Raw genomic sequence first — 23,265 nt, 5'->3', positions numbered from 1 at the left:
GCCACTGTTAATGTGATACCTTTGCACCAGATACCCTCCCATGCACCCATCAGTAAAGACTTCTTTTCTAAAGTATGAAGTACTCAGATACACCTTTCTGTACTCCTTACAGGACAATAAACCACTGATAAAAATTTCTGTAGTTAAAAAGGGATATTTGACATGAGAACACTCAACCGTTGGAGGTTATGTGAGGCCTGGAAGGTGGGACTGCTGGAAAATTAAAACGTTACGGCTTGAGTTCCACAAAGCTCAAGGTAAATAAAATACCTTTACAAATTTCTTCCATATTCTTAAAAAATTCTGATAATTTCTTTAATATCTTTTAAAAATTCTGATTGTAGCAGCCAAAAAGGAAATCACAAGGTATTGGCTCTTTCCCGGGCCGCTCAGGATATCAGAGTAGAAAAATATTGTGAATAAGATTTATGTGATGGAATCTACAGTTTACAGTTTCAGTACGACTTAAGTGTGCTTTTGTCAAATTATAGAGCAGATTTATTAAGCTCCCTGCGACCCTGGAAAGGATAAGCAGAAGCGAATGGATGGATGGATTTATCAAGCTTCTGCCGCCAGACTTTCCTGAAGTCTCTTCGGTTTAGAAATTTAGATTAAAATACTCTTAGAACTGCATATCTCTAAAAGTAAAATACAAAAAGAAACCCCCAAAACACTTTTGATGAGTTTAGAAAAACAACAGAACTACAGCTGGATATTTGAATTATTTTAAATTATAATACCAAGAAAATCACAACTAAATTAAAGGCTTGAGCAATGTGTGATGTGGTTAACTGTTGTTGTGGAAGTTTTCCATTTAAATAAAGCCTGCAGACGAGCGGTGAGCGGTAGCTAACAGTCTTTAATCAAAACACACAAAGAACAGACAACCAGGCTTGGTGGAGAGCCTACATGACCGTGGGGCAGGTCAGCAGAGTCTCCCCTGAGTCTAACATGGCTCTCAGTTAAATACCTTCTCCAGGAACAAAAGGCAGTACACAGCTGTTTCACACCTTAACCTCCTAGGACCTGGCGTCCACATATGTGGACTTCCCATTTTGGGTTATTTAGACTAAAATACTCAATTTTGCTCTACAAGGGCCTGATATCCACTGATGAGGACATTATACTGCTACTGTTCTATCAAAATTTTAAACGAATATCCTTATATGTGGCTCTGATTTTTCATAAAAACAAAAATAAGGTAAAAAAAAATCTGGTAATTCTTTGTTTTTACATTCATTGGGCCCCAATATGCCCAAATATCAAAGAGAAATTAAAAATACATGCTGTGGAAGAGTTCGGGTCTTACGAGGTTAAGGTTCACACTCCCTTGCTACCTACCAGAGTCCTCAAAGAGACAAAAGTTTCTTCCTGTGGAGCTGTCTGCTTCCCCCAACTTCCTTACTACACCCCCACCATTTGTCTTATAGTATGAGTGTGAAACATGTTAAAATCCAGTGGCACCAAGGCATTATACAATAAAATAATGTGATTAATACATAAGTAAAAGAAATTCCTATACACTGTCAACTGTGATTGGTGTGTGCGAGTGTATTATGCTCAAGGAGCTTTTAACTGCACAAATGAGCAGATTTGTGAAGTTTAGCTTCAAAATGTGTTTTTATATGTTCATTATGATTTTGAAATATGCACTTGTAAATAGCTTTCTGTATGTTTACATTTCTGTGTGTTTGTGTGGAGCAGGGATTTGTGAGCACTCAAAATTCACACAGTGCACACATTTGTAAAATCTTTTTTTTTAGATCATTTTGAGATGTATTATTTCCATAAAATATGCAACAGCCCAAAGAGAGTTTTACATGCATGTTTTTTTCTTAAAACCAAAACTCACTGAAGAAAATGAGTCACTAGTCCGTGCTGTTTCTTGATGTACCCGTGATCTTGTGGACTTATGACGGACTTGAGTCGCAGACCAAATATGGTTCAATACAAAATATGCTCAAAGCAAGTGAATACCTTATTTCTAGTGACGACTTGTGTGGACTTAGTACCTTACTTACTACCTTAAAATACGAGTAAACCATTAAACAGGAGTAGCTACATTGTCTCACCTTGTTTTGTTTTTTCTTCTCACATAATAACAAACTGCTTCCACCTAAAGTTAAGAAATTAATCTGTGGGTTGGACCATATCAATAAAGCCATTTTTAGTTTCCCATTTACACATTATATATATTTGAATATTTTTAATATGTTATGTTTCATGGGTCATCTTTTTAATTTGCTGGTCTCTCAGAAAGGAAACTGTGTAAATTAAACTTTAAACTGAAGTCTATTTGTCAGCTCATTATTCTTTGTTGCGTTTTTTTTAGGCTTTAATAGTTTTAACACAATTGTTTTTTGTTGTTGTTTTTAATTACAACATAAAGATCAATTTACAAAAGATAAGTACAGTAATGTGGGATCAAATAACAAAATCAGCGTTACGCAAAAATTAAAAACATGTATCTACACTCATCATATAATGTTTTTGGCGCTGTGATGATGGAACAAATAGCCAAAACAAATAAAAAGTAATTTCAATGAAACATTAAGAAAGGCTGACTGGAAATAAACCATAGCTGACTGTAGAGTCCAGGATAAGCAGACAGAAGATCAAGTGACAATCCCAAAAAATTATAAAGAAAAATGAAAAAAGAAACATGTGTACAGGGCTCAGGAGATACAGGAGGGGAAGACATGTGCGAATCATAATTTCACCTAAAATTTCAAACTGTCATATTAACAACTATTATATTAATTATAAAATGTGATTTTCATACAGTCAATTTGCTGTCATGATTTATGTTTCTGTAACTCAAGCTTTCTAATCATCCTGTTTGAATCTATAACTTGGCTTTAGTCTGTGCTGCATCACAACTCAGGTGAGTTTTGAAGAAATCCTGGATCTTCTTCCACAGGTGGATCTCAGCTGCTATGTGGGCCTTGGGCTCACCTCCCCACAGCACTCGTTTGCCTACACCTGCATTGAAGCTGGAGGGGCAGTGGGGTGCATAAGGTGGCTCCAACATGTGTCCAGCTCCAGGGTAAAAAACAGTCTCAAAGTTCTCCTTCCCATGATGCTTAAGTCTCACTACCATTTCATCCATGTAGGCTTCGCTGTCCCAGTTGAGGTCGTCTCCTACAACCGCAAAAAGAAAATGGCTCTTGGCTCGTTCAATGGGGATCAAGCTGCCCTTATTCTTCTCTGCCAGGGGATCTTCAAGAGCATCCTTTATGATGATTGCACCTGACTCGGTGGGAATAAACTTGCTTTCGTCAAACAGTATTGATGACAGGATCTGCCGTTTCTTGTAGTAGAGAGGCGTGACCACATTGGCGTTACAGGCATTCATGCACACTATGGCCTCGACACCTGGCACAAAAGCAGCGAGTGCCAGTCCGATATTTGCTCCCTTGCATCTTGACATTATGCCAACTCCTTTACTGCCCACCTGTGAAATAACACAGAAATTAAAAGGCGATGCAAATCTATAAAACATTTGGAGCGCAGGGCTGACTCTACCTGTCATTATTTTCATTTTTGTGGACTACATATGCATATTACCATTACTAAATAAATAAACACATTCATATATGCACAGTGAAGCTATCATGATCCGGGTGAGTGGCTGGAAACTTCTACCAGGGTCTTGAGTCTCCTTGGTATCTGGCCCTGGGCAGGGCCGTCATATCTCCAACAGCTTCACTCACCTGGAGCTGAGTTGAGGCAATCAGGCTAAAGAGATTTAAGCCTTACACTGATATTCCCTCTCCAACAGTTTGTCAACTACTTCATGTTGGTAGCTGGCTCTAATGCTCCATGTTATTTGCCAAGTGCTTTTCTTACCTTGTTCTCTTGTGCCCTAGCTTTTCCCGGAACCTCCAAAACCCTTACCCCCAAATTAAGCTAATCTCTTGAACCTCGGATAACCCAGCTCTTCTCTGGAAATCTCTCCGTGCTTCACCTGCCTGCCCTCCTGCCATCACACTCCTTCGGAACCTACGGAACTCAGGTCAGCCATCTCACACCGTCTAACTCACGCCCCCTCTCCCTCCAAGCATCTTTCACTCCACCTGCAAGTAAGCAAGACATATAGCCATGCTCACCTTTTCTAGTACTCCCCTTTTACCACAGTTCTAACTCCACGCTCCTCAGTGTGATCGCTCTATGTACCAAGCCATGCTACAGTTACCCCTTCAAGCCCAATTTCCCCCACTTGGCCCCATGACCACGTTATCACGCTACGCAGAGCCGCTGTTACATTCTACAGTCTATTCCTCTTTTGGCAAATCTCTCAAGCTCCTCCAGATTTTATTGGCTTCTAGCATGGACCTTGGTTCACTTCACACTGCAAATTTTTGTTTGTTCTCGTGATTGTCCTTTTTGAGACTACAATTCTAGATTCTAGTGTCTTGGCAGTAGTACTGGGGTCTTTAGACACATCTATCACTAGTTTTCTTTCTAGAGTGTTTGAAATCTTTTGCTTCCTACCCTGCCAAGCTTGTTCTGTACTGTATGACTCTCTTGGCTGAATTTCTTAACTTTGCATATTGAAACTTGGAAATGCTGTGATAACTTTGTATATCTATTTCTTGCTTAGAGATCTTCAACATTTCTTATTCTATAAAATTATAAAAGGATTTCTTCTGTTTTTGGGGTGATGCGTTCTCAAGTGACAGCTCAAACATTGCACAGCAGTGGCTTCTACTATCAATAAAAAGGTCAATTTTTCAGGGGGCTGATAATGTTGATCTTGAAAATTATTATATGTTAGAAATTATTATGTTATTGTGTGATAATAGAAACAATTCATGTTTTCTCAAGAAGATTTGTGCGATTACAAAAAATATGTCGTAAAGCTGAGGCTTTATGCTCTCTGAAATTTATTCAATTATCTGAATGAATGTAAATGAGAGTATTTCTGAAACTCCACTTAAGCTAATTAAGATCCCCATTAGCTACAGGAATACAGCAGATATTCCACCTGGGATCTACAAATTTACTCTCCTCTCTGAGAATGCACAGAGTATAGAAACATAAACTTTCCTTCAGTATGAAACATCTTTCTGCTGTCTGTGCGCACTAGAGCAACTCACCTTTGGTTGCTGTTTTAAGAAATTCATTGCTTCTTCAAAGTGGTCCAGATGTGTCTCTGTGATATTGTCACCCTTCTTATTGTACACCGCCACTGAGAGAACCACAAAGCCTTTGTTAGCCAGTAGACTGGGTCTTGCCTCAGAAACTGAGGTGGGCAAATCCAACACAGCAGGAAAAGGACCTTTTCCTGGAAGAAAGAAAAAAGATTCTAATCAGCAGCAAGTCATATTTTAAATTTTATTCTTAATTTCTCTGGAAGCCAGTGAAGGGACGCAAGAATAGGTGTAATATGTGACAGTCAGCTATTTTTTGTTAGCAGTCTTTCAAACAAAGGTCTTGCTGCATTCTGTACTAACTGGACATGAGTTGTGGAGGACTGAGAAACGCACCTGAAATGTGAACTACAGTAAGCAAGGTGGGAGAAAATTAAAATTTGAACTAGAAGTTTCAGATGACTGAATGACAGTTAAAGTTTAATTTCAACAATGTTGATTTAAAAGCTGGTTAATGTTAAATGAACTAAAATGAACATAGAAACCTAGGAACCACCTCCAGTACCTGGAGGAGTGAAAAGGACTCCACGGATGTTCCCTTCATTGACGGGAACCCTGGTGACCCCATCTCTCATCAGAAGCCTCTCATTCATCATCTCTGCCAGTAATCTGCCCTCCTCCTCATGCACAGAAAACTTCACCACCTGGGGGTTTATGGCATTTGTCTTTAGATATATTTTGTGCATGGTATGTGGCCTCATGGAACACAGCAGACCCATGGGTTCTACTCCAACGTAGCTCCCACCTAGCGAGGGGTCTCTTTTCAGGTCGACCTCCCCACTGCCATCAGCCCTGTAGGTGGCCGAGGAGCTGAACACCACTCCCTTGTCATCAGTTAATTTGGCTCTCATGTTGACAACCTGCCTTGGCCTCAGCCCGGCCACCTTCACCTGAATGGGCTCATCAAACATACATTTGATGCTTGGCAGCAGCTTCAGTCTCACTTGAGAGGACATCTTTTCTGAAAAAGAGAAAAAGATTGGACTTTATGAATGTAAGATAAAAAGTCCCCTTACACAATACTTTTTGTAAGAAATTTCAGAGACAGATCGATCCATATTACATTACATTATGTTTATTAATTACACCAACAACCCACTGTCCCAGTTTGGTCTCTGAGTGCAGGAAACCCAAATCCAAACTCCACTCAAAAAATGTGCCAGTTTAAATATGTATCATTAGCAAGCAACCACATTACAAGTGCCCACTGTACTCTCTGTCAATAATGTTAATACTAGATCCATTTCAGACAGTGGCAGTAATATTTTACACTGGGCAGCAAATCAGCACAGCAGGATCTTCCAGAGCGAGACAGAAACTCTGACTATTTTTTGTTAATATTTAACAGCTCTTGCACAGCCACTGTTAGTGTGATACCTTTGCACCAGATACCCTCCCATGCACCCATCAGTAAAGACTTCTTTCTAGTTAAGTAAATGGTTTGCATGGATTTCCATTAAAGGTTTTTTTTATGTTCAGTACAATTATTCAGTCACTCGTTGCACTTCAGGCAGTTTTGATTCCCGTTTTCATGATCACACAGCCACTTCAAAAGGTAAACACCAACTTCAAAGTGATATTTCTCTTCCATTGTTTACAATTAAACTTTTAAAAACAAAAAATTTGAATAGATGTTGATTAGGACAAAAGGTCCCAAATCCATGCCATCAATGCATAGTCACAATTAATTAAAAGTTAATAAGACTTGCAAGGTGGTAACACAAGCTGACTGGAAATAACAGAGGCACAAAGAGTCCAGGATAATCAGGAAAAAGTGATCCAGTGATACAGTCCTGCCTGGCAGGATGATGTGTTCACAGAATTTGATATATATTCTGTCATGCAATCAGTTAAACCAGGGATAGGCAACTCCAGGCCTCGAGTGCCAGTGTCCTGCAGGGTTTAGATCTCACCCTGGGTCTCGCACCTGAATCAAATGATTAGTTCATTACCAGTCTTCTGGAGAATGTCAAGACACGTTTAGGAGATAATTTAGCAATTTGAATGAGCTAAAACCTGCAGGACACCGGCACTTGAGGCCTGGAGTTGCCTACCCCTGGGTTAAACTGTTATTGATTTCTCAATGTTGTTCACAAATTACATTCTCTATACCCTCAAAGCAGTCCTGCAGCTTTGAGGGTATTCACAAGACCGCCTTGTGAATATGGGTCTTTTAACAAGAGGAATATATCTCCACGTTGGGTGAGTGTTGAGTAATTACATATGAGAGCATGAGGGTGGGAATGGATGTTTGTATCTGGTCGGGTATCAGACGCCACCTCTCTGGGGGCATCTCGGGCCCTCCAAGGTATGGAGGCCTATCTCCCCCCACCACTTCCCCTGCCAGTGACAGACGCCCTCAGACATCGGTGCGTTGGTGGTTCTTTGTGTCCGGGGATGGGCGCCCAGGTACACACCGACTCACTCCTTGGTGGCTGCTTGTCGGGGCCTGGAGCCTGGGGCTCGCTCGGACCACTTCGGGGGTGGGGTGCCCTCAGCCTCTCGGCCTGGGGCTCGGTCACTCAGGCACAGCTGGCTGCCAGCGGAGCTCACGGGCACGTCACTGCAACTCCCCCTGGCTTCTGCTCCGCGGCTGCTGAGTGACCCCTCATCTGGGACTCTCGTCAGCTCTTTCTGGGATAGTGGCGCGGCTGCCCCTCTGTTGGTCTTCCTTGGTCTCTTGTGTTCTGGGGGCCTCTGGATGTTTGGAGTTTTGATCTCCTCCATACCTGCTTCATGCCCTGGTGGATGGGGCTGTGGCTCCCCACACCCTCTAGCACAGCGGTCCCCAATCCCCGGACCGGTACCGGTCCGTGAGTCGTTTGGTACCGGGCCGCGAGAGTTGAGGCTCAGGTGTGAAATGTATGGTTTTCAGGGTTTTTATCGTTTTTCAGCGTTATTTTGTTATCGTTTTTATCGTTTTTATCGTTAACTCGGTTTTCCTGGGTCTTTTCACGTGTGTTATGAATAAATCTTCTTTTTTTCGGTACCGGTACTAGTTTTATTATGTTGTATTTATCCGCAACACCTTAAAGGTCCGTGAAAATGTTTTTGGGCATAAACCGGTTCGTGGGGCAAAAAAGGTTGGGGACCGCTGCTCTAGCAGATCATTACATGAAGGAACCTTTTAAAAACAAGCGCGTTCATGCTTACAGGTGTACACACGGGTGCTCACACACACAAACTACACCCTTTTTGGCTCCTACCTCAAAGCACACTGTGCGCTGTTGATCTTACGTGCTGCACAATAATGTTTAATATTTAGTATTTACCGTTATATTCCCATAGATCATCGTGATGTTGTTTATTCTATTGCTCTCGTTTTCTTCTGCTTGTTTTCTTTTTTCATTCCCAACAGGTGAAATTAAAAAAAAGTATCTACTGTTATCTATTGTTAGCTAGTTTATTGTGAGGGTGTTGTTTTTAGATTAGATTAGATTAGATTAGATTAGAACTTTATTAATCCCTCGGGTGGGTTCCTCTGGGAAATTCGATTTCCAAAAAAGCACAGCACCGACAGAAGTTACAGAGTTACAGAATATTATATATATATACACACACACACACACACACACACACACACACACACACACACACACACACACACACACACATATATAAATACAGAGACAATATAAATAAAATATACGAAGGGGATAAATAGAATAAATAGGAATAAAAAATAAAAATACAAGTGAATTGCACATTTCAAGTATTGAGGTCTATTGCACTGTTGACTATTTACAAAAGTATTGCACAAAAGGTATTGTACAGTGAGGTGCAGAGGCACTACAGCTTAGTTGTTCCCCCCTCCTTTGTCCTCCTGTTTCCCCTCCCTCTCCCCTCCAGAGAGGAGTTAAACAGTTTGATGGCGTGTGGGACAAAGGAGTTTTTAAGTCTGTTAGTTCTTGTCTTGGGGAGAAGCAACCTGTCACTGAACAGACTCTTCTGGTTGTTAATGGCCGTGTGCAGAGGATGCCTGGCATTGTCCATAATGTCCATCAGTTTCTTTAATGTCCTTTTCTCTGCCACTGTCACCAGAGTGTCCAGCTTCATGCCGACCACAGAGCTAGCCCTCGGCCCTGTTTCAGGAAGCCGGTTTAGTGGAAAAACTGAGTAAGTATACCCTGAGTTAACGAAAACTCTGGGTTTTCGGTTTCACAAAGCGAGTTCAGCTGCAGCCTGAGTGAGTCACTATGACGACACACGCCGTGAAGCTAACCTGCCCCCTAGCAGGTTTACTACAACTAACCCTGACTGTCTCCGCCCCTTTGTCGGAAACCTGACAGTAGGAAGTGTCAGACATGGCGTGTCCCTTCCTTGAAGAGCCAGTAGATCGTGAAGCCCAAATTCTCCGCAGAGCTCTCCGCCGGGAGAGAGTGATTAGAGCGCGTTTGGACATTTTATCATTTCCTGATGATTTTCTGTGTGAACGTTACCGTTTTTCAGCACAATCTATAATTTATTTGGATAACATCCTCAGGCCATATATTACGCATGTGACACATCGCGGACATGCTCTCAGTTCTGTACATATTATTTGTATTGCACTTCGGTTTTTTGCAAACGGGAGCTTTCTGTATAATATTGGTGACGCTGAGCACGTTTCCAAGGCTACCGTCTGTCGGGCAGTCAGGAATGTTACAGTTGCACTGAAACGTCTCCTGTACTCGTTTGTGGTGTTCCCCGGTCATAGACCCACAAGATTCATCAAAGAGGGATGCCACAAAATTGCAGGTATCAGGATGACCAAAACTTAATTTATGATGTGGTGATACTTGAACTACTACTTAAATTTTACATTTATTTTCAGGGTTCCCAGGCGTGATTGGCTGTACAGATGGCACTCACATTCCAATCATTGCTCCTTCAGTAAATGAAGGAGACTATGTGAACAGGAAGTCTTTCCACAGCATTAATGTACAGGTACATAGTTCCCTGTAGCATGTCAAACTAACAAATTATTTCATTATAGTAATGGATGCTAATTTGTGTTCTCTGCACTGTGAAGATCATATATGATGCTGCCAACATTATCACAAATGTGGAAGCCAAGTGGCCAGGCTCTGTCCATGACTCACAAATATTCCGTGAATGTACACTGAGCACAAAATTTGGACATGGTGAGTTGAAAATACTTTAAAATATATAAAGACCAATTGCTTCAGGGACATTTGAACTGAAGTGTATCCTTCTGTCTTAGGAGAGTTCACTGGCTACTTGCTTGGTGATAGGGGGTATCCATGTTTACCCTATTTGCTTACCCCTTACCCTGACCCTGAACCGGGCCCACAGCAGCGATATAATCTGGCTCATTGCAGGACAAGAGCCAGAATTGAAATGACTATCGGAATGCTTAAGGCCCGGTTCCAGTGCCTGCAAAGACTCAGGGTCACCCCAGAAAGGGCATGTGACATTATTGTGGCATGTGTGATTCTTCACAACATTGCCACAATTAGAGGAGAACACTGTCCTTCTGAACCAAACAGCAGTGATCCAAACCATGAACATCCTGACCCTCCCACGGACATACAAGATGGAAGCGCAGTCAGAGACACCATATGTCACAATCATTTCTTTTGACCCATCACCTCAACATGTTGAAAGAAGAATAAACAGATTTTTTGTTCAACTGGCTTTATTGGTCGCCTGTATTTCCTGTACACAAAGTATTAAAAGATGTAAACCTCATAAAGTGTCTCTGTTGCTTCCTCCTCTGTAACAGCTGTCAATGTTTCTTCATTATTTTCCTGTAGTAAAGAAATAAACAACATTGCTGTTCTACTGTAAATTCATATAATCTGTGGAGTATTACTCACAACTGCATGTTGGTCTGGCTCAACAGGAGGCTGCACCAGATGCAGTACACCATCAACTGATAGAATATGAGGTTTATACAGGTCACTTATAACTTACAAGGGACCAAATGGCAATTAACAAACATACCAATCACCTTACACTTCATTGTCATTATGCTCTCAAAGACAACCAAGACTGAGGGAAGGCAAAATCAGTAGGAAAATAACTTCACTACAAAATAATCCATTATGGTAAAGAGTTTATCAAATGAATGAGCAGCACTGCAAAGGTGACTGTGAAGAAAGGATGTATGCACATCATGTATTATTTTGAATTTACCCCCTATGTAGGTGTAGCCCAGAGTAATTTCCTGCACTTATTTCCTGCCATTGAACGCATCACAAATGCATGACTCCAACCACATGACTTTGCTCAGCCAATCGAATGGCATGTAGGCCATAGTAAGCCTGTCCCGGCTTCCTCCCGTCAGATGCGTGGAGGCAAGCCAGGTGACAGAGCTGTTGCAGGTGTGTATTGGCAAACATTTGCTTTTCCCGTTTTAATGCATTTTTTTAACACCAACTAACTTATGCAACTTAGATGCTGATTACTGTGAGCCAGAGCCATAATGTTGTTGTGCACTGAACAGAACGGAATTGGTGAGTTTGAACTTTTAATTGACTGTTTGTATTGCTACCAGCTGACCCTAATCGGCTGCTGCCGGTCCAAACAATTTGATTTTGATTTGACTGATAGTTGTTGAATAACAAATGTTGTGGAGCTACATAGTATGTATGTATGTATGTAGCAGTTGAAATGTTTTCAGTTAAATCCTTATTGGTTAGAAATATTATATTTAACCAATATATTGTTTGTTTATTTTTATAAATTGTGTACACAGGAACAAGAATAACTTAATGTATTTAGCTTAATTGGCTGACATTTTTGTATGTTATTCTTGTGATTTCTTATTGGCCTTGTTTATTTAATGCAGGCCAGGTGAACCTTTTTTGGGTATGAAAAAGGATGGCGAGCCAATGAACGGCTAGGAGCAGGACTCATTCTGCATTGAAGCTTCCACTGGACTGGTAGGAAGCTATCAAAGACGACGCTCTGTCCCGTAATTTCCGAATACACTGATTTCCACAATCATACACACCAGTTCCCCCGTTTATGGACAATAGCGCTTGGACATCTCTCATGGATATTCAGATAAAACTCATGGACTTCAGTGTGGATCAGTGTTTTCGATGTTAACATGTGTTATTTATGGGGAACTTTTTTTGAGAATCTATATTGCTTGGTATAAGCCAGAAGAATTTGCTTAGTTGTTTTTGTGCACCCCCACTAGGTTTTTCTATTAATTAAATAGCTACAGCAGGAATGATTATTTAAGCTTTCATTTTCTTTTCTTAATTTTCTTTGCTTTTGGTTAAATACATGGTACCTGCAAAAGCATTTTGTGTTGTGTGTATTTAATTACTGCCCATCAGCTCCAGTAGCATTCCTAAATCTTCTGATTAATAATAACCACAAAATCACACTCAATCCCTAGCCTGTATTAACTCATTAGCGCTACATCAGTGTTACATTTCTTGGCGAGCCAGCCAGGAGCTGATTTGGTTAGTAATTAATATATATTCAAACTCACCAATTCATTTTTCCCCATAATGGAAGTTTTTGAGACACTTGCCATTAAGATCCCAAATGCGGTTTTAGTTGACGGAGTAACTGAGCACTCAGTTAATGAAGTTGTACTTTTCCTTGAACAGTATGGTGACATAGCTCGCAAGGTTACTATAGATTCACCAGAATCTGAATTTAATGACATGCTTGTCGCTGAGTACGCTTCGGGTTTATCTTTAACGCGGTTGTCTCAGTTGCTACCGCACACATCTATGTCAGATTCAGGTGACAAACTCCATATTGAAAGTCTATCTGAAGTTTATGCATCAAGAGTTAGTGGTTCCAAGACAAATACTTACTTGGCAGACTTAAAAAGAATAGCCAAATTATCTGGGAGGGATTATGCAGAAGTCCTCAGTGAGGGGATGACCCAGATACGCCGGTCCCTTGCAGAGCTCAACCCAGAGACTCCAGTGGTTGCAAAACCAGAACTAGAAGATTCAAACCCTCCCGATTCAGTCTTTCCTTCTTCACTACCAGCCCCTCTTCCATCTAAGTCCCCTTCTGTTACCAGTAGTGCTGAAGCGCACGGCGGAGAGAGGCATTCTGCCTCCATTCCAGCGGCTGATCTCAACCCTCCTGAAGTACAACGCTATGTTGTGGAACACGTTGTTCGGAGTGGGGACAGCTTGCTGCATGCATTCCATCGACTGAGAGCGTTTTCTGGTAAAGTGCCCAGGCCAATCCAAGAGACAGATTATGATATATGGCGGTCAGGGGTCGAATTAGCCCTGAAAGATCCATCTATATCTGATCTGCAGCGCACCAGACTGATTCGTGACAGTCTACTGCCTCCTGCCTGTAATATGGTAAAGCATCTCAGCCTTGACACACCACCAGAGGTCTATATGAAACAACTTGACTCAGCCTATGGCACTGTGCAAGATGGAGATGAGTTATACGCCAAGTTCATGGACACCTTCCAGGACAGCGGAGAAAAGCCTTCGGCCTATTTGCAACGTCTGCAGGTGGTATTACAGCATGCAGCAAAAAGAGGGGGTGTTTTAGAGAAAGACATAGACAACCGACTGTTGAATCAATTCTGCAGGGGATGTTGGGATAACAATCTAATATCGGAACTCCAACTTAAGCAAAAGAAGCACAACCCCCCCAAATTTACTGAGCTTCTATTACTCCTTCGAACTGAAGAGGACAGAGAGGCAGCAAAGACATTAAGGATGAAACAGCATTTGGGACCGACAAAACAGAAAGCCACCACTAATGCCCAGTTTGCCAATACTGGAGAAGAAACTGTGCTACATCAGTGTTACATAGGCACTTGTGTCTTGCGGGGTTATTGACTCAGAGGATGTCCCCGCAGAGATGCCTTCGGCCACAGGGCGCCCACTGTTTTGGCTGAGGGCCAACTGCTCAGCCTCTGTGAGTGGTGGTGGTGGAGGACCCCCACCTGTTTTTCGGGCCTCCACTTTTTTTCTGTTGGCTATAACGGGTCACATTTGAGCATACAGAGTAAGCAAATATGTACTTGTAATGTGCTCAGATAATTTCAATAAGTGCTTACAGAAAGAAAATTAATGTAGCCTCTAACTGCAATTGATTTACATCGGACAAACAGACCAAGCACTATGGCTCATAATACAATTACACCTTACCTGTTTGGACTATATTTTTATTAGAGATGGCACGATACCACTTTTTTATGTCCGATACCGATACCGATATCATAAATTTGGATATCTGCCGATACCGATATGAATCCGATATAGTGTTTTTTTAATCAACAAAACTGTTTTTTAAAATATCTTGCTGCATTTTGCAAGTCTGCAAGTTCATACTCAAGTTTAAAACAACAACTACACTAAAGCTATTCTGTTATACCTGTGTACAAAAAAAATATTTAATAGTTCAGCAATACTGATCAATCTAATAAACTTAGACCTACACCATCCTCCCTATTCTGGTATTTTAAAGAGTACTTAGCGTAAATATTAAGCAACCTAACTAATAGGGTTCCAACTCCCAGCAACAACAAAAATAAATAAATAAAAAATAGGGAACCACCCCTCACGCGCCACCTCATGATGCTTAATCGACGTAATCAACCTTAATTTGATGCAGTGTGAAAAAAAATGCACAGAAATCAATTATTTTTCAAGAAATATTAAATAGATTCAACATCTTTCTTCAACAAAATTGCAGACTGCACAGATGGTACCTTCCCAAAGGAAAAAGTACTATAGCTTACTAGGGTATATATATTAGACTTAATAGTCACTATATACAGTAATTGACTTCTATTCATTTTACATCAAATTAAAACTTTGTGTGTCAGATAATTATTTATTAAAAGCTAGACATTTTAAATGAGAATAAGAAAGAAAAGTATGTCTTAGGGCATTAACTGGGAAAAGGGGGCACAATCGGCCCCCCTGGATAAACTTTGCTAGATCCGCCCCTGCACAGTTACCAGCGTCAGCTACGTAGAAAAAGATCCTGGTGTAGAAAGTAATATTAAATAAATTCTAACAACAGCTTATCAAGCTTAAACGTGCTGCTGTTGTTCAGCCGCTGGTTTCCTCTTTCTGGTGCAAAGTGGGCCAAAAACAAAGACGGACTCGCGACAGAAAAGCCGATCAGCTGATCATTTAAGCAGTTTCACGATTGAAGTAGCAGCCGGAGAGCGAGAGGCAGTCGCTCGTTAAGCTTAACGCAGGAATGCTTTACAAACATTCAGAGATGGACTTACACACTTGCTTTACTTCTCTCGGGGATAACTTTGTCGGAGATGAAATGCCGGGTTGCTAGCGAAGCTCCAAATGCTATCCAGACCACCGACAGGTCCCGCATGCCACAGCCGCTCTATCACGTGATGCATACTGCTCCGACATGCTAACGTTCTGAGGTGAGTTACGGCGTGTTGCAAGTTTTGTGAGGTGCTTTCGTGATATTTAATGGATCGGATTACATTTTTTTATTTTTCTCCGATATCCGATCCAGTCATTTAGGTCAGTATCGGACCGATACCGATACGTAATATCGGATCGGTCCATCTCTAATTTTTATATTTCATTTTTACTTGCTGCCAGGCACGTTTGGGGCCTGTTGGGTTGCACCTGCGCTCACATCACATCACAAAATAAAATGTATAAAATAACAAATAAAATAACATATGATAAAATAACGTGTTAAATGGGTGGAAATCCCTAGATCAATGTTTAAATTAACACTCACGCATTGACTCTGTCGGCTATGTTTTGCCATGCATGCTCTCTTTCTTTTGCAGCTGTGGCTGTGTTACTTTTTTCCGCGGAATTTGCATGTTATCGGCATATGCTGCCATCAGAATTTCGGCCTCAAGCGCTGTGAAATACATTGACCGCGCCTTCTTTCCCTCCGTCTCCATGGTGACTCGCTTAATCTGTGCTCCGCTTATCAGGGCTTTATGTATCCTCGTCCGCGCGCTTCACTTGGGGTTGACGCAACTCCGCGTTGATTGAACTAATTGTTATCAGCCTTTCTGAAACCGAATATTCCGAGTTGGACAGTTCGGGGTTACTCAACCGTGAGTGTCGTTTTTCACTCTGAGTTTTCTAAACCGGCTTCCTGAAACAGGGCCCTCCTGATCAGTTTCTCCAGCCTGGATGAGCCTGGATTTCTCCAGCCTGGATTTATTATGTTGCTCTTTGGTTTTTTTTCTTCCCCCCTTTCTCACCATCTCTTCTCCCCTCTATTTTTCTTTCTTTCTCACCCTCTCTTTCTTTAACCCTGTCCTATCCCCCAGTCATGTCTGTCCCATCTTTAAAAAATGAAAATAAAATAAATACATAATTATAATAAAGGTCAGTTAAATGGACCAATATGGCAAAGCCACGATGATCCACTTGGCATCTTTCTTGGCCTTCAGACAACAATTCTGATGGCTAAAAATCCAAACGGGACAGGCAAAAATAAATAAAATAAAATAATATATATATATATATATATATATGACCTCAATACGTAAATTATCACTGTACTGTAACATGTACAGTACTTGCAAAATAGTTTTCCATATGTTTACATTGCTGTGTATCTATGTGGACTGGAGCACGTATTTGTGAGCACTCAAAATTAACTCAGTCCGCACATTTGTATATCGTAGATTATTTTCAACCTTTCGAGACAAATGTATCTCCATATATGTGCAACAGCCGAGAGTTTTACAAGGATGTTTTTTTTTTTTTCTTAAAACCAAAACTCACCGAAGCGAATGAGTCTGGTGGTTGGTTTTGTTTCTCGAAGTACCCGTGATCACGCGGACTTAAGACAGACTTGAGTCGCAGCCCAAATATGTTTTAAATTCAAAATACGCTCAAAGTACGCTTCTGGTGACGACTTGTTTGGACTTTGCCTTAGCCAAGTATCCCAGAATGCATTTCAAACGAAATTCAGAACTGGAAGTAAAGTTCTGAAAAAGCACTGTTTCTAGTGCATAAAATAGTGCGACGATTTCGGCGAGAATGTAGCAACATTAAATATCCGGCCAAATTATCAAAATATTACCTATTTGCAAAAGTTAAGCACAAGATATATAATTTTTTAGGATATATTATATATATATATAATGGGTGACGTTTGCTTTTCTGCAGTGGTTTATTCTTGAGAAAATCGGTTTTGCAGAGTTTAAAGTCAGCCTGCAAAAAGTGTCTGATTTTATTTCACTTTAATGTGTTGACATCGGTGTTTTTACCCACCACAGTCGAGCCAGCCGCCGCTTGTTAACCGCTTAAACGTTCGTGCGCTTCTACACTGAGTTTTAGGGTAGTATGTAACATGTCGATCTGTTCCTGGATATCCTGAAAGCCGATGTCAAATCAGCTCCAGAAATGATCATATTATATTTCAGCTGTTTTCAAAACAAACGGTCTGTAGGTAAGTTTGTAGATTATTTTAGAATGCAGAAAACAGGTCATTTTAACATCTGACCTGATTGTTTTTGTTGAGTTAGCAGCATGATCCTTGAATACATGTACAAGAGTAACATAATATTTTTTAATATTATAGTTCATACAGCACACACATGTTACTGAAAGGTTACAAGTCTGTTGATTGTTCAGTCATTGACTAATCAGTCACCACACTGAAGTTCTTAACAACTGATTTGTTAAGAAGTCAGTCCACCGTTTGCTCCAGTCTTTCCAGAGTGCTTCACACTGATGGTCCCTTTAAAGTCGAGCATTGTGCAAGAATGAACTTTGCATGCCCTGGACTTTCAAACTATAGTCGGGTTCCTGATAAGTGGATACAAACAACTCAAAACGGTGAACTGTAATTGTCGCTTAACAGTAAAACTGGGTTGCAGTGTTTGTGAATGCAGCTTTATTGAAACTGTAAATGATGTCTGACAGAGGGCGCTCGAATAGAAGGTGTGAGAAGTTATTATAGAATATTACTGCTTACCTGTACTAAAAGAATGGAGCCGGTATATTTCGCTCTCAGATTGCTGCTTTACTTGAGGTTCATAGGATATTTAAAAGTAGAAGGCAACACTGGTTGGTGATGGAGATTGTTGGTCAGACCTAGAAACTGTATGTGTGTTACAGAGCTTTTTCTGGCTTTTCTTTTATTCTTGCAGAGGATGTTGTGCTTATTTTACGGACGATCTGATTTCCTGGACGATCTGATTTCCTCGTGTCAGCATTGTTCCCACATCATCATAATTAATGTTGTTCCAGGTTCAACATTGCAAGTGACCAATCACCTTCTTGTGACGTCATTCCTTTGCGACTTCGAAATACCCGCCTTCGAGTATTTCGAAATACAAGTGAAGAAGCGAAAAACCGCCGCCTGTCCGCCGAATTTGAAGTCAATTTAGGATACTTTCCTTTAATAAACGGTAAGCATTATACATATGTTCCTCACTTGGCTTGCTGTTTGTTTGCTAGCGATAGGCTACTTGACGACAGCATTAGCTAACCAGTGTTCCCCAACTTTTTGGGTGTTTCGTGGCCCGGGGGTTGGGTCAGGCAAAATTGCAGTAGCTTCCCTGATCATTTTACAAACATAAGTGAAGAGAATCTGGACTAAAAGGCCTAGACTTATGGTTGTGTGCTGAATCTATGAATCAAACTATCACCTGGAAACATAATTAACTGGTCCATAGCTGTGAAACTGGACATGAGTTCTTGATTCTATGGAGATTAACAGTAATCCAGAAATTTACAAATTTGTCCTGGTACATCGCGTAAATGTTGTCCCAGGGACATCGCGTAAATGTTGTCCCTGGGACATTGTGTAAATGTTGTCCCTGGGACATCGTGTAGAAGTTGCCCTGGGACATCGTGTAAATGTTGTCCCTGGGACATCGTGTAAATGTTGTCCCTGGGACATCGTGTAATTGTTGTCCCTGGGACATCGTGTAGATGTTGTCCCTGGGACATCGCGTAAATATTGTCCCTGGGACATCGCGTAAATGTTGTCCCTGGGACATCGCGTAAATGTTGTCCCTGGGACATCGCGTAAATGTTGTCCCTGGGACATCGCGTAAATGTTGTCCCTGGGACATCGCGTAAATGTTGTCCCTGGGACATCGCGTAAATGTTGTCCCTGGGACATCGCGTAAATGTTGTCCCTGGGACATCGCGTAAATGTTGTCCCTGGGACATCGCGTAAATGTTGTCCCTGGGACATCGTGTAGATGTTGTCCCTGGGACATCGTGTGATAGCTTGTAAATAATGGAATGAAAATTATTGATTGTTATTAACTTGTGAAAAAGAAGTGTAACAAATCCACATGTTATGTTCTTACACCCTTACAGAAACTGTGACTCCTTCACAATGTCAGGTAAATGTCAACTCATGTTGAATAATCAACCAATCAAGCCTTTTATTATCACATGCAATGTTATTGTACAATTTACTTAATGAATCGTGTTCCTTAGTTCTGTTTTTATTTATATGTATTTATTTATTTGTTTTATAAGGTAATAGATGGCCTAATCTATTTGCAGTGTGAGGTATGTTGAAAAGCTTGTTTGATCATAATGATATAGCATGTTTACGTTTTTTGTAATGTATTTGAAAACATAGGTGTATTTATGTTATTTTTATAGAATTTCCCTCACATTTATCCAATACCAAGCCAAATCACTGGAAAAATTTTGGATGGGTCCACAAGAGCACAAAGTGCATACTTTTTGAAGGTATGACTTGGACTGTGGTAACTATGTTCTTATCACAAAGGGTTTATAAGTTGCCACTATAAACAAACAGCATTTTCCAAAATTGAAGCCTTGTCAGAAGAACCTGAAAAATACCTTTCTGAAACCTTTTCTGTGTAAAGACTTGTTCAAAAGCAATGCACACAGATTAAAACATTTCTGTCTTGGCCAACTGATAAAGAACACCAAAAATTGAGTGGTGCGTGTTGAGTCTGTGGTCTTGATTTGTTTTGTACACACTATAGAAATTAATTAATGTAAACCAAAAATGACACTTTCTATATGTTTGTGTATCTGCAGAATTAATTACAAGTCTCACCTGACAAGCTTTTGCAGTTTTGCAGTGTCATTCTTGACAGAAAAACATACTTGTCACATTATTTTTATTTCCAGAAAAACATCTTTCAGATGTATGAGAAATTGATTGGAGCCTGTCTGGAAAACGGCAGCCACTGGACCTTGTTTGTAAGTTGCACAGATTTTGCACTCTCTCTAGTGCATGACACTTTTCGGTGTCCCTCATTAGGAAAGCTCAAGGCCCAAGCCTACCATATCCATCTTTTTACAAAACAGTTTTGTGACATACCCAAGAGGACCATAGTCTATATGAATTCATTTGGCGAGTCGGAGGTCAGAAAAAGTGCGGTGTTGAAAAACTGGAGGTAATTAATTAACATATTTAACATAACATATTTAATTTAATTGAAATCATTACCAAACGTGGTTATTGATTTCTCTATATGCTTTTTATTTGTAATAACTGCGATCTCTCAGCTCATTTGCTTCAGCAAGAGGCTGCACTGGAGAGTGGACCTTGTCACATGTGAGCCACCCACATCAACAGGATGGGAACTCATGTGGAGTGCATGTCATAATGGTACTGAAAACTATAGCTTTAACCTATATAAGTAATGTTTACATTTTTGCCTATTCAGTTTTTAAAGCCTTAGAGGCAGGATGGTAAAATCTCAATTTTTTTTGTAGATTGAACCATTTCAGCAGTAATGCTTTGCTTTGGTTGCTCTGTTTTGTTTTTTTTTTCTCGGGGGGGGGGGGGGGTTAAAAACAAACAAACATTTCTTTGTTAATCTAATTCTTTTTGTTTTTTTTGGTTTTTTTTTCTTCGTCAATTATTAGTTTGCCCAATCTCTCATTGACGGTAAAACACAAGTGGAGGAGTACAACACTGAAATCACAAAGCTCAGGTCCCGACTTTGCCACTACTTATTTTCCTCAATAGGTAAAGATAAAATTAGCTGCCTTCTTTTTCTCTAACATTGGAAAATGTAACTTGTACTTAAACAAATTATGTTTTGCAGATCGAACTAGGAAGTGCAGTCAGTGCTGGTGTGTGATTGCAGCCAAAGACCGGGTACACTATGACATGTCCTTAGCCATATAGATTGTTTATTTAATGGACTTTGTTCATTTGTTTTTTGTTTGTTTATTTCTTCTTCTTTTTTTTTTTTTTAATTCACAGGTGCAGTGCCAGAAATGTGGTGCATACAAGCACATGCGTTGTTCAAAGTCTGTTTGTGGCATCTGTATCTTCTGTGAGAGTAAGTCACAATATAACTAAACAATGTCCAAAAATGTTTAAAGTGAAATTTTTTTTCGTAATTTTGCCTTTGCACACCAGGACTGTGTAATTAAAGTGGACGTTTCAAGATCCAGTTTTTACACAAAACTATTTTAGACATAACTGTGTCGTATTGTGGGGATTTCTCTTCACAATTAAATTGATATAGTGCTGTTTATATCATTCTTCTTTATGTAACAGCACAGTGCAGCACAGCAGAGGGAAAGGAGTTGTGCAGCATAGTGGGTGGCTATACAGGAGGAGCAATAGAAGTAGCCAGTGAAGAATGTCATCAGGGAAAGCATCAGGCAGCGAATGACAAAGGAAAAGTTCCTAAGGGAGAGAACATCTGCAGCAAATCGACAAGTAACAGTGAGATAGGAAGACTGACAGTCAGAGATGAAGGTACACAGACTGAAGACAAAGAAAAAGAAACAGAAGTATACGGCACAAGTCTGAGTACAGATAATGCTGCTGCTGATGATGTTGACAGGATCGATGCAGATACAGAATTCCAAACTGATTCAGAAGGAACTAGTACAGTTTACAGAGTGCATGGTCGCTTATCTGTACCAAGCTCAAAAAAGAAAACCTACACAATAACAGAAGACGAGATCAAGCGCAGAATCAACGCAGAGAACATGTCAGTTCATGTTTTCAGAGGTTTGATTGGGGTAGGTATACATTTCGTGATTTTGATGTCACCTGAAATAAATCCGGGTTACTCGTATCAATGAAGTGACAATGTGGCTGGAAATTGTGCATTTGCTGCAACATATACACAATTACACCATGTAAACAAAAGCATTTAACTTTGTGCGCATGTGTGTCTCTCTCTGCTCTTTTGGTGTTTGCACTTTTTCTTTTTTAGGGCCGTAAAGCCAAACTGCCCGCAATGATTCTTGACAGGCCTAAGAAGGCCAAAACTAAAGTAACGGTGTTTAGTGTTCTGAGTGAAGAGGAGGCTGGGGAGCTAGCCCTCAGGTTTGCCGGAAGATTGGCCTGCGATGTCACAACAGACATGGTCTGTAAAGGCATCGACCATTCAAGTGCTGATATGACAAAGTAAGTTAGTAAAACAATATGAAAGTTGTATCTTTTTTGGTATTATTTGTCATTTCCCCGTATTTGGGTTATTGGTGTAACATTGTTAATCTTACTTTCTAATAACAGACAGACTCTTCTCAAAATCCAACACAATCTTAAACATGAGCTGACTGATTCCTCAACCTTCAGTTTGCTGACACACACCTTTGGCCCCGCTGCACTGGATTCTGTCATTTCATTCCTGTGTGAAAAACTTGATCTTGTCTCTTAAATAATGAAACCTTTTGTGACTTTTGTTTGTTCTGTAAATCAGAATCTTGAAAATTGTTCATTGTTGTTCTAAGTTTGTGTTAACTATTTGGCAAAAATGATTGGTTCCTAATCCAAACAGCATAATGACTGTTCTAACACATATCTTAAAAATGCTACAAAGAAAGAAAATTATCACATATGTTTCAATATGAATGTAATTGTGTCACACTCGGTTTGTAGTAACTTTCCTGTTTTATTTTGAGTTTTGGTATGTTTACACTGTTATTTTTATTTCCCGTGTGTTCGTCTTCCCTTATTAGTTTTACTGTATTTAATTAGTCTGATTTAATAACTTATAATTATTTACTTTCCAGTGTGTATATATGCTCCTCGTTTGGATTATTGTTTGTTTGAGTTCTGCCTGTCTTTTCTATTAAAGATTTGGACTTTTGGACTATTAGTGGACCTCGTAGGTTTTTATTCTGTTCAATTGGTAATTGACTGGGTTTAATTTAGTGGCCTGGAAAACAGGCCGGAGGGGTCTGGTCATTTTAACCCCCTAAGACCCGAAATCTTCCATGGCATGCAT

General features: G+C 40.3%; 3 protein-coding genes across 12 annotated transcripts in view; 2 read left to right on the top strand and 1 right to left on the bottom strand.

The window, feature by feature from the left end:
• Positions 1-2,818: 2,818 nt before the first annotated feature.
• LOC101483381 (acyl-coenzyme A thioesterase 2, mitochondrial) lies at positions 2,819-17,017 on the bottom strand. Its single transcript, XM_024806125.2, has 4 exons — positions 16,841-17,017; positions 5,659-6,114; positions 5,100-5,287; positions 2,819-3,454 (listed from the first exon to the last, which is right to left on the bottom strand). Exons 2-4 carry the CDS (start codon positions 6,107-6,109, stop codon positions 2,846-2,848), a joined length of 1,248 nt encoding a protein of 415 aa, XP_024661893.2. The 5' UTR covers positions 6,110-6,114; positions 16,841-17,017; the 3' UTR covers positions 2,819-2,845.
• LOC143413427 (acyl-coenzyme A thioesterase 1-like) overlaps positions 3,124-23,265 on the top strand; it is a 48,701-nt gene continuing 28,559 nt past the window's right edge. The window contains exons 1-6 of one of the 8 annotated variants that reach the window (XM_076876494.1): positions 3,124-3,257; positions 3,870-4,015; positions 9,850-9,890; positions 9,967-10,079; positions 10,165-10,276; positions 10,357-16,476. In XM_076876494.1, coding sequence (XP_076732609.1) covers positions 12,623-13,939 — 1,317 coding nt within the window. In that variant the 5' untranslated portion in view covers positions 3,124-3,257; positions 3,870-4,015; positions 9,850-9,890; ... (1 more) ...; positions 10,165-10,276; positions 10,357-12,622 and the 3' untranslated portion in view covers positions 13,940-16,476. Of the gene's footprint in view, positions 3,258-3,869; positions 4,016-6,101; positions 10,080-10,164; positions 10,277-10,356; positions 16,477-23,265 lie in introns of those variants that run through there. The other 7 variants (XM_076876492.1, XM_076876493.1, XM_076876491.1 and 4 more) reach the window with 7 other exon arrangements.
• On the top strand, positions 16,689-23,136 carry LOC143413426 (uncharacterized). 3 transcript variants are annotated; one of them, XM_076876485.1, is made up of 13 exons: positions 16,707-18,004; positions 18,314-18,474; positions 19,397-19,422; positions 19,562-19,594; positions 19,691-19,780; positions 20,192-20,263; positions 20,372-20,460; positions 20,573-20,675; positions 20,936-21,038; positions 21,118-21,170; positions 21,279-21,357; positions 22,249-22,442; positions 22,551-23,136. In XM_076876485.1, exons 1-12 carry the CDS (start codon positions 17,973-17,975, stop codon positions 22,254-22,256), a joined length of 849 nt encoding a protein of 282 aa, XP_076732600.1. In that variant the 5' UTR covers positions 16,707-17,972; the 3' UTR covers positions 22,257-22,442; positions 22,551-23,136. The 3 variants fall into 3 exon arrangements, with proteins under 3 accessions (XP_076732599.1, XP_076732602.1, XP_076732600.1); XM_076876484.1 differs by lacking the exons at positions 22,249-22,442; positions 22,551-23,136 and adding an exon at positions 21,579-22,222 and having other exon boundaries at positions 16,689-18,004; XM_076876487.1 differs by lacking the exons at positions 22,249-22,442; positions 22,551-23,136 and having other exon boundaries at positions 16,696-18,004; positions 20,936-21,003; positions 21,279-21,352.

This window comes from Maylandia zebra, linkage group LG18 (genome assembly GCF_041146795.1).
Source record: "Maylandia zebra isolate NMK-2024a linkage group LG18, Mzebra_GT3a, whole genome shotgun sequence".
Taxonomy (NCBI): Eukaryota; Metazoa; Chordata; class Actinopteri; order Cichliformes; family Cichlidae; genus Maylandia; species Maylandia zebra.
The sequence above is the reverse complement of the archived record's forward strand: the minus strand, read 5'-3'. Positions and strand labels throughout refer to the sequence as shown.

Coding starts and splice junctions, on each gene's coding strand:
- LOC101483381 (XM_024806125.2), bottom strand. CDS start 6,109: ATGTCCTCTCAAGTGAGACTGAAGCTGCTGCCAAGCATCAAATGTATG. Junction 5,288..5,658: donor AGTCCTTTTCACTCCTCCAG/GTACTGGAGGTG, acceptor TCTTTCTTCCAG/GAAAAGGTCCTTTTCCTGCT. Junction 3,455..5,099: donor TCTTAAAACAGCAACCAAAG/GTGAGTTGCTCT, acceptor GTTATTTCACAG/GTGGGCAGTAAAGGAGTTGG.
- LOC143413426 (XM_076876484.1), top strand. CDS start 17,973: ATGATGTCTGACAGAGGGCGCTCGAATAGAAG. Junction 19,595..19,690: donor TAATCTATTTGCAGTGTGAG/GTATGTTGAAAA, acceptor TTATTTTTATAG/AATTTCCCTCACATTTATCC. Junction 21,039..21,117: donor CTACTTATTTTCCTCAATAG/GTAAAGATAAAA, acceptor TATGTTTTGCAG/ATCGAACTAGGAAGTGCAGT.